The 12,380-nt window shown below is 36.7% G+C and overlaps 1 protein-coding gene across 4 annotated transcripts in view; it reads left to right on the top strand.

Annotated features, from left to right (window-relative positions):
* The window catches only part of GCNT4 (glucosaminyl (N-acetyl) transferase 4), a 57,680-nt gene extending 48,571 nt beyond the window's left edge, over window positions 1-9,109 (top strand). For all 4 annotated transcript variants that reach the window (XM_027864191.1, XM_027864188.1, XM_027864189.1 and 1 more), the window contains exon 2: window positions 5,308-9,109. In XM_027864191.1, the coding sequence (XP_027719992.1) occupies window positions 5,309-6,676 (1,368 nt within the window). In that variant the 5' untranslated portion in view covers window position 5,308 and the 3' untranslated portion in view covers window positions 6,677-9,109. The remainder of the gene's footprint in view (window positions 1-5,307) is intronic.
* Window positions 9,110-12,380: the final 3,271 nt, after the last annotated feature.

The raw sequence follows: 12,380 nt of genomic DNA, 5'->3' as shown, positions 1-12,380 counted from the left end.
GCTGACACGTAAAGAAAGGAATTGTATGGAAGTATTTTCTCTATACTATCCAACTTTGTAATTATTGCTTACTCATTTAAAGGAAATGTGATGCTAAGAGTTTGAAGAGATCTTAGAAATCCAAATCAACAATCATTTAAACACCTGCTTTGAGCAAGGCTCTGCCATTTTCATCACTATGACCTCCAGTCCTTCCCTCAGTATTCTGCCAGGCCATCAACATGTCCTTGCTCAATTGAAATTACTCTCCAAAGTTCCCAGTGATCAAATCTCTCTGCAGCATTTGACACTCTTGACCACCCTTTCTTCCTGAATACTCTCATTTCTCTCTTAGCTCTTCTACCCGTCTGATTATTCCTTATTCTCCTTTTACTATGCATTTCCTGCATCTTTGTAATGCCAGTACCTTGCTCAAAGCAGATGTTTAAATGATTATTGATTTGGATCTCTAAGATCCCTTCAAGCTCTTAGCACCAGGATTCCTCTAAATGAGTAAGCAATAATTACAAAGTTAGAGAGTATAGAGAAAATACTATTACACAATCCCTTCCTTCCTGTGTCAGCTTAATTCAGACCTTTTATCTTGAAGTATCCAAATAATTGTTTCCAGTGTCCACTTCAATTTGACAGCATTTAGTTAAAACTAAATGATACTTTCATTTGTTATTGAAATTGTAACCAAGAATTATGAATACATGAGGCAGGAAGAAACAATGGGTTACTGTATAATAGCTACTGTACTGCTTGGACCTTTTTACTGGGGGAAGGGTGAAAGGTTGAGAATAGTAATTATACTGCTTTGCTACATGATAGTGGTACACCTGTATGCTTCTGTCATTGAAAGGAATGTGACCCAGAGGAGGAGAAGGGTTCTAAACTGTGAGAGGAAACTTTTTAACTCCCCTTTCCTAGTAGCCATGAAAATAACCAACCCGACAACCACCGGAGGATCTTCCTCTCTGGCCCACTCAGAGCATAAGAATTATCTTGGGGGGGGGGGGGCAGCTAGGTGGCGCAGTGGATAGAGCACTGGCCTGAAGTCAGGAGGACCTGAGTTCAAATCCGGCCTCAGACCAGACACTTGACACTTACTAGCTATGTGACCCTGGGCAAGTCACTTAACCTCAATTGCCAAAAAAAGAAAAAAAGAAAAAAAAAAGAATCACCTTGGGTCCTTTGGGATGGCAGATTGCAAGCACTCAACTGGCATCAAAGAAAGGTGCCACTCACTGTGTCTCTGACTAGACTGGAGAATTATCAGAAGGCAAAGAAAGTCTTCTTTGTATCCTTCAAAGTAACTAGCACAGTGATTGCTCAGTAATTCTAATTATTTGATTAAATGGAGCCAAAATTTGATTTCTCAATTTTCTGTTAAATCTATTTTTGGTAACCTCATAAAATGATAGCAGTCACTCTCGTATTTCTCTTGTATGGCTCACAGAGTCTACCCTAGGATTGGCCCATAGAAAAAAGTGTTTAGTAAATACTCGTTGATTGATTCAACCTGAATATAGCCTATATGAGTAGGGGAGATGTCATAAATCTATAGAAGAATGTCTTCTGCATGCCTCTGGAATTTTATTTAGGGAAAAAAATACCAATTCCTGTCCTCTGCCCCACCCAAACTGTCTACTCTCGGGCACCACGTTGTTAATATTCTTGGTTTTGAACATAGTTTCCAAACAAGTTCTCCCATGCACAGCCACATGAGAAATGTGGTGGTAAGTACACCAAACTCATTATCTTTTCCCCCTAAACTCTCCCATCCCCCAAACTTCCTGATTTCTGTCAAAAGTAAAATCATCCTTCCAGACTCCCAGATGGATAATCTTGGCATTATCCTGGATTCCCTTACTGTCCCTCACTCCATATATCCATTCAGTTATCAAATCTTGCTGTTTCTACATCTCTTGAATCTGATCCCTTCTCTCCAATCACACAGCTACTGCCTTAGTTCAGACTTTCATCACTTCTCACCTAAATTATTACAATAGCTTCCCTGCCTCAAATCTCTCACCGCTCCAGTCCATCGTACACAATGCTGCCCGAGTAATTTTCTGTAAGCACAAATCTGATCATGTGATTCCCCTTTCATCTGACTCCAGGGTCTTCCTATTGGCTTTAGGATAAAATATACAACTTTTCTTTAGCTTTTAAAGCCCTATACAACCTGGCCCCCACCCATCTTTCCAGTCTCATTGGATATTACTCTACCTCCTGCTCTCTTCATTCCATCCAAATATGCTTTCCTGATGTTCCTCACACTTGACACTATGTCTCCTGACTCCCATTTCCATGCCTTTGGATTGGCCATCCCTAATGTCCAGAATGCTTTCCTCCTTACCTGACTCATTACTCCTGACCTGCTCTCTTCCTTTAGGATACAACTCAGGTGCCTTTCCTGACATTTGCCAATAGCTAGTATCCTCTCTCTCAAATTACTTTGTATTTAACTACTTAGAATATATTTGCATTTATTAACTTTATATTTATGCTGCATACACATTTTTCAGTTTTATTGATGTGTTTAATTTTTACATTTTAAACATTTACAGATTACTCCCACTTTGTGAGCAATCTTTACAAAACAAAACAGTTAAGCAAAATTAACAATTACGGTGACCACATTCATGCAATATTTTATATCTGTAGTACCCTACCACCTCCCTATTTTTAAAAATAAACAGAAATCTATTTATTTTTTCTCCCGTCTAGCCCTCACTGCATTAAAAAAATAGAAGAAAAAAAGAAAATTCCTTGTTACAAATGTGCATACTCAAGCATAACATTCCCACAATGGCTATGTGCGTGTGTGTCATTCTGTACCACAAATCCATCATTTCTTTGTAATAGATAATATGTTTCATCATTTGTCCCTGGAATTACGAACGGTCATTGGATTTATCATAGTTCTTACAGATTTCAAAGTTGTTTTCAATGTGTTGTTGTAAAATTGTTTTCCTGTTTCTGCTCATTCTGCTCTTTATTCTACTCTTCACTTATAAAAATCTTCAAAATCATTCATTTTTATAATATTGATGTTATATAAATTGTTATTCTGTTTCTGCTTATTTCACACTTTGTTAGTTCTATGTCTTTTTAAAGTCATCTATTCCCCCGTTTCTTACAGCACAATCATATTCCATCTCATTCATATATAGCTTATTTAACTATTCCTCAATTGTTGGAAATCCTCTTAGTTTCTCATTTTTTGCCACCACAAAAAGAGCTGTTTTAAATATTTTTGTACATATAAGACCTTTTTCTCTTTTGGTCCCTTTTGGGTATAGACCTAACAATGTTATAGGTGGTAAAGGGAATGCACAGTTTAGTAACTTTTTGTGTATAATTCTAAATTGCTTTCCAGAATGGTTATACTCATTCACTGGTGCACCAACAGTGAATCAATATGCCTGTTTCCCCACAGCCCTTCCAAAATTTATTATTTTCCTTTTTTGTCAGCTTTGCCACTTGATGAGAGTGAGGCAGAATCACAGAAATGCTTTAATTTGCATGTAAATTTATTTTTATATATCCTCATTGTCTTCCTCATTAGAATGTAAGCTCATTGAAAGTAGGGGTTGCTTCATTCTTTCTACTTGTCTCCCCAGTGCCTAACACAGAGCCTGAGGCACTTAATAAATACTTATTGATTGACTGACAGATTCTGTGGCCCTGTTTCTTCATCCACATAATGATATACTAATTAATATATAATAACTTAAGTAATTTATATCTTTTATTTCATTTGATCCTTATACTAACTCTTTGAGATAGATAATGTAAATATTACTTCCAAGAGGCAGTGTAGTATAATGGAAAGAAAACTATCGTGGAGTCAGAAGAAATCTTGCTTTGAATCTCACCTCTGTCACTTGCCGGCTTTGTGACGTTGGGCAGGACGCTTAATTTCTGTGCCATAGGCTCCGCATCTGTAAAATGGGGACAGTAATAGCACCCATTTTACAAGATAATAAGGATCAAATGGGACAGTGTTTGAAAAGTACTTCACAAACCTTAAAGCACTAAATATAGGTGTTAACTATTTGCATCCCCATTTTATCTAATTAAGGATGCTGAAGTTAGTGGAGAACCAGCAGATAGCTTAGCATTGTGCAGAGTAGGTGTTTAGTAAATGTCTGTTAAGTTTGTTAACAAAGTAAGAAAAGAAAAAAAATGGAAAGTGTAATTTGTCAACCTAAAAGTAATACTACCTAGCCATCTATATAAACTGCTTTTTGTATGTACCTAATTACCACAAAGCATAGTAACTGTTAATATCATTAAAAACATATAAACACTATTTTGATTATAAATAGTTAACTTGGAATGTTCATCTTGAGTAATTTGCTGCTCATGTAGCCTGTTCATCTGCTTAAATCAGATTTGTACTAATTGGTCTCTAAAATGTTTTCCATCTCTGAAGCCTATAAAATAAATTATAGGACACAGTCATCCTTCATAAAGCATTCAAGGGATGTAGGTAGGAGGAAGGAGAAGGCCTAAGAGTAGACTTGTGAAGGATTCTGCCACACGTGCTTCTTGTGCTTATGGGAGATAATTTATTAGTGCCTTAGGTCAAATCAGAGCTTCCTCAGCTGAAAATTAAATGGAGGTTAGGGAAAGAAACTTGCAGTTTGCTTTTTAAATAATGGGTCTTGATGATTACTTACTATAAATTAGTTGTCAGTTTTGATATTCATTGTTTCTAATGGAATGGGTTAAAATAGTCACATCATCAGTTTATGTTTATTGTGCTTCTCCCCTAAAGATTGTCAGTCCAAGTGGAATACCAAGGATGCAAGGATAATTTAATAGGAAAGCAGCACAATTAATCATATAAACAACAAAAACTACACAATAATATCAGTAGACACAGAAAAAAAAACTTTTGACAGAAAGCAACACAATTTTTTGGAAAATATAGGCATAGAAGGACTCTTCTTTAATATGATTAAAAGTATATATCTAAAGTCAAGAGCTAGCATTATTTGTAATGGCAAATAACAGAAGTTTTTCCAATACAAACAGATGTAAAATAAGGCTACCCCTATTCCCACTAATGTTTTACATAGTTTTAATAATTTCTATAGGTAGCTATAGAAATAAGACAAGAAAGCAAAATTAAAAGTTTAAACATCAGGAAAAAATTATCTAAAAGAGTTAGTAAATTCATTCAATAAATCAACAAATATTTGTTAAGCACCTAGTAAGCACTGTGCTAGGGATCTAGGTTAGGATACTGTAGCATGCATTTGTATCTAATTTTCTTTACTATTGCAACTGAACTCTTCTCTCTTTTTACAGAATGAAGGGATACATGTGTTCTTCTAAATACCCTCTTCGACAGAAGATTTTCATCCTGTTTTTGACACTATGGTTGTTGTCTTTATTGAAACTTTTAAACGTGAAAAGATCCTACTTCTCTGGAAAAGGCATTTACTTAGTCGAACGATCTTTAAGCACATCATCTTACGTAAGAAACAGGTATACTTTTGTCATAGGTGAATCCAGGTATAAAATTAACTGTTCCCATATTTATGAGCAAGAGCCTGTGGAGATTGGCAAGACATTGGAGATAAGGAGGAAAGACATCATCGATTTAGATGATGAAGATGTCATAGAAATGACCAGTGATTGTAAGGTCTATCAGGCCATAAGAAGATACCACCTGAAACCTGTTTCAGTGGAAGAGCAAAAATTCCCAATAGCTTATTCTTTGGTAGTTCACAAAGATGCTATCATGGTTGAAAGGTTGATCCATGCAATATACAACAGTCACAATGTTTATTGTATCCATTATGATCAGAAATCACCTAATACTTTCAAACTAGCCATGGACAATTTAGCCAGGTGCTTTTCCAACATTTTCATTGCTTCCAAATTAGAGACAGTGGAATATGCTCACATATCCAGGCTCCAAGCTGATTTTAATTGCTTATCTGACCTGCTGAAATCCCACATTCCATGGAAGTATGTTATTAACCTGTGTGGACAAGATTTTCCTTTAAAATCGAATTTTGAATTAGTAACTGAGTTGAAGAAACTAAATGGGGCAAATATGCTAGAGTCAGTGAAGCCAAGTAACAGCAAAAAGGAAAGATTCACTTATCACCATGAACTCAAAATTGTGCCTTATGACTACATGCTAATGCCTGTAAGGACAAATATTTCCAAGGAAGCTCCACCCCATAACATTGAGATTTTTGTGGGTAGTGCTTATTTTGTTTTAAGCCGAGCCTTCGTTAACTATACTTTCAATAACCCCCTTGCTAAGGACTTTTTTGAGTGGTCTAAAGATACATACTCCCCAGATGAGCATTTCTGGGCCACCATGATCCGAGTACCAGGAATACCTGGGGAGATTTCCAGATCAGCACAAGATGTCACAGATCTACAAAGTAAAACCCGACTAGTCAAATGGAATTACCTGGAAGACCATTTCTATCCTCCCTGTACTGGCTCTCATCTCCGTAGTGTATGTATCTATGGGGCAGCTGAATTAAGATGGCTTATGAAATATGGACACTGGTTTGCCAATAAATTTGACTCCAAGGTGGACCCAGTTTTAATAAAATGTTTGGCTGAAAAGCTTGAAGAACAACAGAGAGAGTGGGTCCGTTTATCTTCAGAAAAATTATTTATGTTTGGAAGTCCCACATCTGCATCACTGTAGAGCCACCATGATAGAAATATCGTGATGAAGTGATGATTGCTTTTAATAAAGGCTCTTAACATATGATGACATATAATATCATCATAATTATATAAATGTTATTCTCCCATATTTTGAAAAATGTCTGATACAGGGGGATACAAAGAAGATTATCATAAGCTGGTGCATAGTGGTAATTTGCTTGTGTATATCACACCTTTTGCAATTCCACTGGATAGAGTTTTTGTGACTTTCAAAATATTGAGGCATCAAAGGGCAAGTCATACTAATGAGGCATATCACGCCCTTGGGAAACTTCCCATTGAATTCCTGTGTGGTATTTTTATAGTGACCCTGAGACCTTCATAGTAGTATCTAATTACTACATTTTGAGTGGTCTGAAGATACATACTAATGATTAAGTACTGCTGAAGGAAATTTGGCCAGAGCACACAGAAGGCAACAATGCATTTTGGATGGTCTTTAAGTCCAGTAATTAACATTCCATTTCTCTCTCATTTCAGTTGCCTAATTTTTTAAATAAACTTTTAAAAGAGTAGGAGGAAGGACTGTCTACTACCTCAGAAGAGCTCAAAGAAAAGTCCAACTTCCTGCCATATCATAATTTAGCGCACCTTATAGTCAGGGTGACTGAAAACACTGTTGAAATGAACATGTGTGGTGGTGAAACTCTATGGGTAAAGTTGAAGATCCAAAATGTTCCTGAGATTGTATGCCCCACATTACTTTGTGATACCATTGGACAGCACAGTTTTTTTTTATTCACAACTGTTTCTTTTAAACTTAAGTAAGGGTTAGTTAATGTTTTGAAGCATTAACCTTGGGAATCCAGGGCCAAGGTGCAGTTTTGTTAGAATAGATGCCTTCTGTGTTTTTGATATAGCTTGTGGAACTGTCATGCTGAGAGTCACTGTGAATTTTCTGCAAAAGGAGATGTGAAAAATGGCAGCTTTCTAAAGTAAATATCTAGAAAAAAATAAAGTAAATAACTAGATGATCATTTTTATTATGCCCATGGTAGTTGTTCCAGAATGTGATACCATGGAGCAATTGATTTGGCATCAGAGGACCCAGGTTCCAATCCTGGTGCTACCCCTTGCACTTCTGTATGACCTTGGGCACACCACTTCACCTTCTGGACCTCAGTTTCCTCAGATATAAAAACAGATATAAAATCCCAAATTGAGTGATTGGACTCAATGACTTTTAAGGCCCACTCCAGCTCTGAATCTGTGATTTCATGTAGATAAGTTTTAAAACTGTAGAAACTCTGTTTACCCCCTTAGTGTAACTACAAAATAAAGAAATGTTTCCCAAGTGAACAGTTAAAATACCTAAAGTTCTTACATCATACTTCAGTGACCTATGATGATACTAGTGTGGATAGTTCCCCACTGGTGGATCTTATAGCCTCTCCCAGCCAAGACTTAATGTAGTCTTCATGTGGTGGTCAATCCTCTGGAGATAAATCTCAATACTCTGGTGATAAATCTCTCTCGACTTAAATAAATCTCTCTGGACTTAAGATGACAAGCACAAAGTCTGTCCTTCAGCTATGGTCAAAGCTAAATGAGCACCTTCCAGAGTTTGTCTCCTGCTCTCATTGGCCTTTGAGAACCCAGGGTCAGTGGACAACTGACTCACTCCATTTGGTAACATCGGAGTCAAACTAGAGTCGAGGATTTGGAGTAATAGTGCTGAGAATTTCTGCTCCTTGGAACTGGTTAATGGAGTTTTCATTAAGATAAGTAATTAAGATGCAAATTATTTTTATGTAGCTGTGATAGGGAAAGGAGAAAAATGTGGGAGAGGGTAAGATGATCGAGGACAAGTTAGAGAGTCTTATCAACCTCCCCTTTCAAAGTTGCAGAATTTAGGTCAATGTTTTTGATTGTTCTTAGTTCAAAGGCTGCCTCAGTAACTACCTACAGAAGGAGTTATCTATGCCAAAAAAAAACCTAGTTGGATGATTGTAATGGAGATACTTGATTGTATTATTACATATATAGTTATTTCTGGGTTTTGTTCCATAATCATATGTGAAATGCACTTTGATTTATTTTATGGGACATGTTGCTTGCTGCTAAGTAAGATGACATCTCTCCCTCTCTTTCTCCCTTACTCCTTTCTTTTTTTTTTTCACATTCCCTTCCAAGCATTTTGACCAAATAGGGCTCATCCAAAGCCTTTGATCCTAAAAATAAGTAACCCTCTGAAATACTTAAGTGATTCTGCCAGAGGTTCTTTTTGTAATTAATTAGACTAACTTAAGTGGGCAAAGGCCTGTCTTGTTCCCAGATCCTACTGATGTCTATTGGGCAATGAGAAATAGACAGCTGTTGAGATAGAAACCAAGATGGGGGAGGTGGTGGATCACGGCAGTGGATAAAGTGCTAGTCTTGAAATCAGGACTACTTGGATTCAAATTCTGCCTCAGACCAGCTGTGTGACCTGGGCAAGACCCTTAACCTCTCTGGACCTCAGTTCCTCATCTGTAAGATGAGGGGGGAGAACTAGATGGCTTCTAAAGTCACTTCCAGTTCTAAATCTGCAATCCACAATCTAGATCAGTTTCTCTTCTCTTGAGATGAACCTGTGCATTGAGAAATTCCGTTATTGACCAATCACTTTATTGACACTTACAAATGGGAACACAGAGCCATTCATTCTAGCTCTAATTCCAATGATTCCGTGGTTTATTAAATGCAACGGACTATACTAGGCACAGGGGGAAATACAAGGATAGATGATGCCTGGTCCTACCCTTAAGAAGTTTATATAATCTTAGAAGGAAGATAATATCAACATGTCCCTTTCTCCAGTTCTTTCTACACAGTTTGTCAGATTAATCTTCCTAATTCACAGCTCTGATCATATCACTCCACTGTTCAAAAAACCTTCTTTAGCTCCCCATTGCCTACCAAGTAAAGTACAAAAATGCAGTAGCTGCACTTTCTTTTCTTATTGACCTCTTTTAGCCATTGGATAATCAGGCTGAATATGCCTTGTCTGGGAAGCTTTTACAGTGAGCTGAGTGCTGTATGGAAGACTAACAAGTACTCGCTATGTTTCAGTCTGTTCTTTCTGGCCTTTTGCAGGTTCTCTTCCGTCATGCAAACACATGGGAAAACCTGCAAATACCTTTGTTTAAGAGGCGCCCCACTCCCTTGTTCTTCAAATGATTCTTTAAAACCTGACTTCTGTTATGAAATGTTTCTGACATTGCCCTTCCAAGGATTAGGGATGTGGATCTTTTAAATTATCCTATACATAGTATTTATTGAATTTTGACTACAAGCTCTTTAAAGGTGAAAACAGGAATTTTGTGATTGTAAATGACTTATGTATGGGTATTAGATAATGTTAATAATGAAAGATGCTACTGTCTAATTTATATCATGTAAATAATACCATATTGCAAAAGCTTGATGATAAATGTCAATGTTTACTGTTTTCAATACTATGAACTGAAGTCATTTCTACATATGTGAAATGGAAAGTGTCCTCCTGCCCGTCCAAATGTGACAACAGATGTATATTTTAACACATTTCATAAAAAATAACTTATCAGGAATTTTGAAATTATGAAGTGCTCTATACATGTGAATGTACACAGTATTACAATATACCTGTTCATAGGAAGTATAACCACCGAGTGACTGGAGTTTTGTTTTGCTTTATCATTTTGACAAACTCATTTCTAAATTCTCTCCTTGTACGTTACCTTTTCAAAGAGCACATCTTTTCAATTAGATGCATTTTGAATACACTGTTAGTGCATTTTTGTATTACACCATTGCTGAATGTTAATTTTCTGATATTTTAAAATAAAATGTGTCTGAAATGAATTGAAAATTGTATTGCATGATGCTTCTGAGGCAAACCAAAGGATACGGGAGGCCGTCTCCATGGAGTCATTTTGGAGATATCTTCTAAATCCACACGCATTTGTCTAAGGTTGGTCCCTAAAAATAGAAAAATGTTGAGGTAAATAGAAACTGAGGAGAGAACATAATATATATGTTACGCTAGTGTCCCTAATGAGTTCTTTATCATTTCACTGGGCCCTAAGAACTAGAATAGAGTGACAAATTTGATATATGAAGGGAGGATGAGAAATGATAGGATTTCTGTAGCAATTCACCTGAAAAAGTCAATTCAACTTACATATACCCAAAGGATGCCATGTATACTCCAGGCATGTGTGTATGTATGTATGAATCCATGTGTGTATATATGATTTTTATTCATACCTTTCACTTTTGTATTAAATTTATTTCTAGATATGTCACTTTTGTCCCTCTTCCTCAGAAAGACATGCATTGTAATTGATTAAAAAAGAAAGGGGTGGGGGAAAGGTGGGGAAGCAGTTCAGCAAAACTAAACAACACATTGACCATCAAGAGATATTTTGAATGCAAAGCCATGTAAACAGCTGAATTCCTCAGATTCTCCTCCCCTTAATCTTTTTTGTTCCATCAATTATGCAATGAATATGTAGCTCAGACCTAATATTAGGAACTGAGAGATATAGTCTGAGAGGATGGGTGATGACTAGTTGTGAAAAGAGTATAAAGTAGCGTGGGAGTAAAGGAACTATTGGACATGAGATGTCAACACATCAAAGAGAGGTCTATGAGACCTGGTCAGACACTAAAAGAAAATCTTGGCACAAAACAGCAGAGAAGCATTATCTCTATTACCAGTGGCCTAAAGCAATTCAAATACATTAGGCTAAGAACAAACACTGGTGGAAACACAGCTTCTCAGATTCTGAAATTTTATCTTACAGAATAGCAAGAGGGATTTCATAAAGGATAGAACAGGATCTGTGTGTGACTTCTATAGCATGAGTTAAAGGAAAAACTGGGTGAACAGCTAGAATCTCAAGGGTGGGGAACTTGCTGCCTTGAGGCCACATGTGGCCCTCTAGGTCCTCAAGTGTGGCCCTTTGACTGAATCCAAACTTCACAAAACAAATCCCCTTAATAAAAAGATTTGTTCTGTAAAACTTGGACTCAATCAAAAGGACACACCCAAGGACCTAGAATGTCCCATGTGGCCTTGAGCATGCAGGTTCCCCACCCCACCCCCAACTACATGGTTGGCTAAACAGGATTTTAGGGAGTAATCAGGAGAGGGTAAAAATGGTCTTCCCTTTTTTCAGGCATTGCCTAGTATTCTGTGTGTGTGTGTGTGTGTGTGTGTGTGTGTGTGTGTGTATTTTTTTCCAATTACATGTAAAAAACAATCTCAAACATTTGGTTTTTTTTTTATTTTGAGTTCTAAATTCTCTCCCTCTTTCCTCTTCCCCCTCATTGAGAAGGCAAGCAATTTGATATAGGTTATACATGTGTAGTGATGCAAAATATTTCTATATTAGTCATGTTATGAAAGAAAACATAGACCCCTCCCAAAAGAAAACAAAAACAAGAATAATAAAGTTGTTTTTTTTTTAAATATGCATAGATTTGCATTCAGACATCAGTTTTTTCTCTGGAGGGAGACAGCATTTTTCATCATAAGTCCTTCAAAATTGTCTTGGATCATTGTATTTCTGAGAATAGCTAAGTCATTCACAGTTCATCATTGAATAATATTGCTGTTACTGTGTACAATGTTCTCCTGGTTCTGCTTATTTGACTTTGCATCAGTTCGTGTAAGTCTTTCCAGGTTTTTTTTTTCATCATTTGTTATAATAATA

This window comes from Vombatus ursinus, unplaced genomic scaffold (assembly GCF_900497805.2).
Source record: "Vombatus ursinus unplaced genomic scaffold, bare-nosed wombat genome assembly UNPS02014774.1, whole genome shotgun sequence".
In the NCBI taxonomy this organism is placed as follows: domain Eukaryota; kingdom Metazoa; phylum Chordata; class Mammalia; order Diprotodontia; family Vombatidae; genus Vombatus; species Vombatus ursinus.
This window is presented reverse-complemented; position numbering and strand designations above follow the sequence as displayed.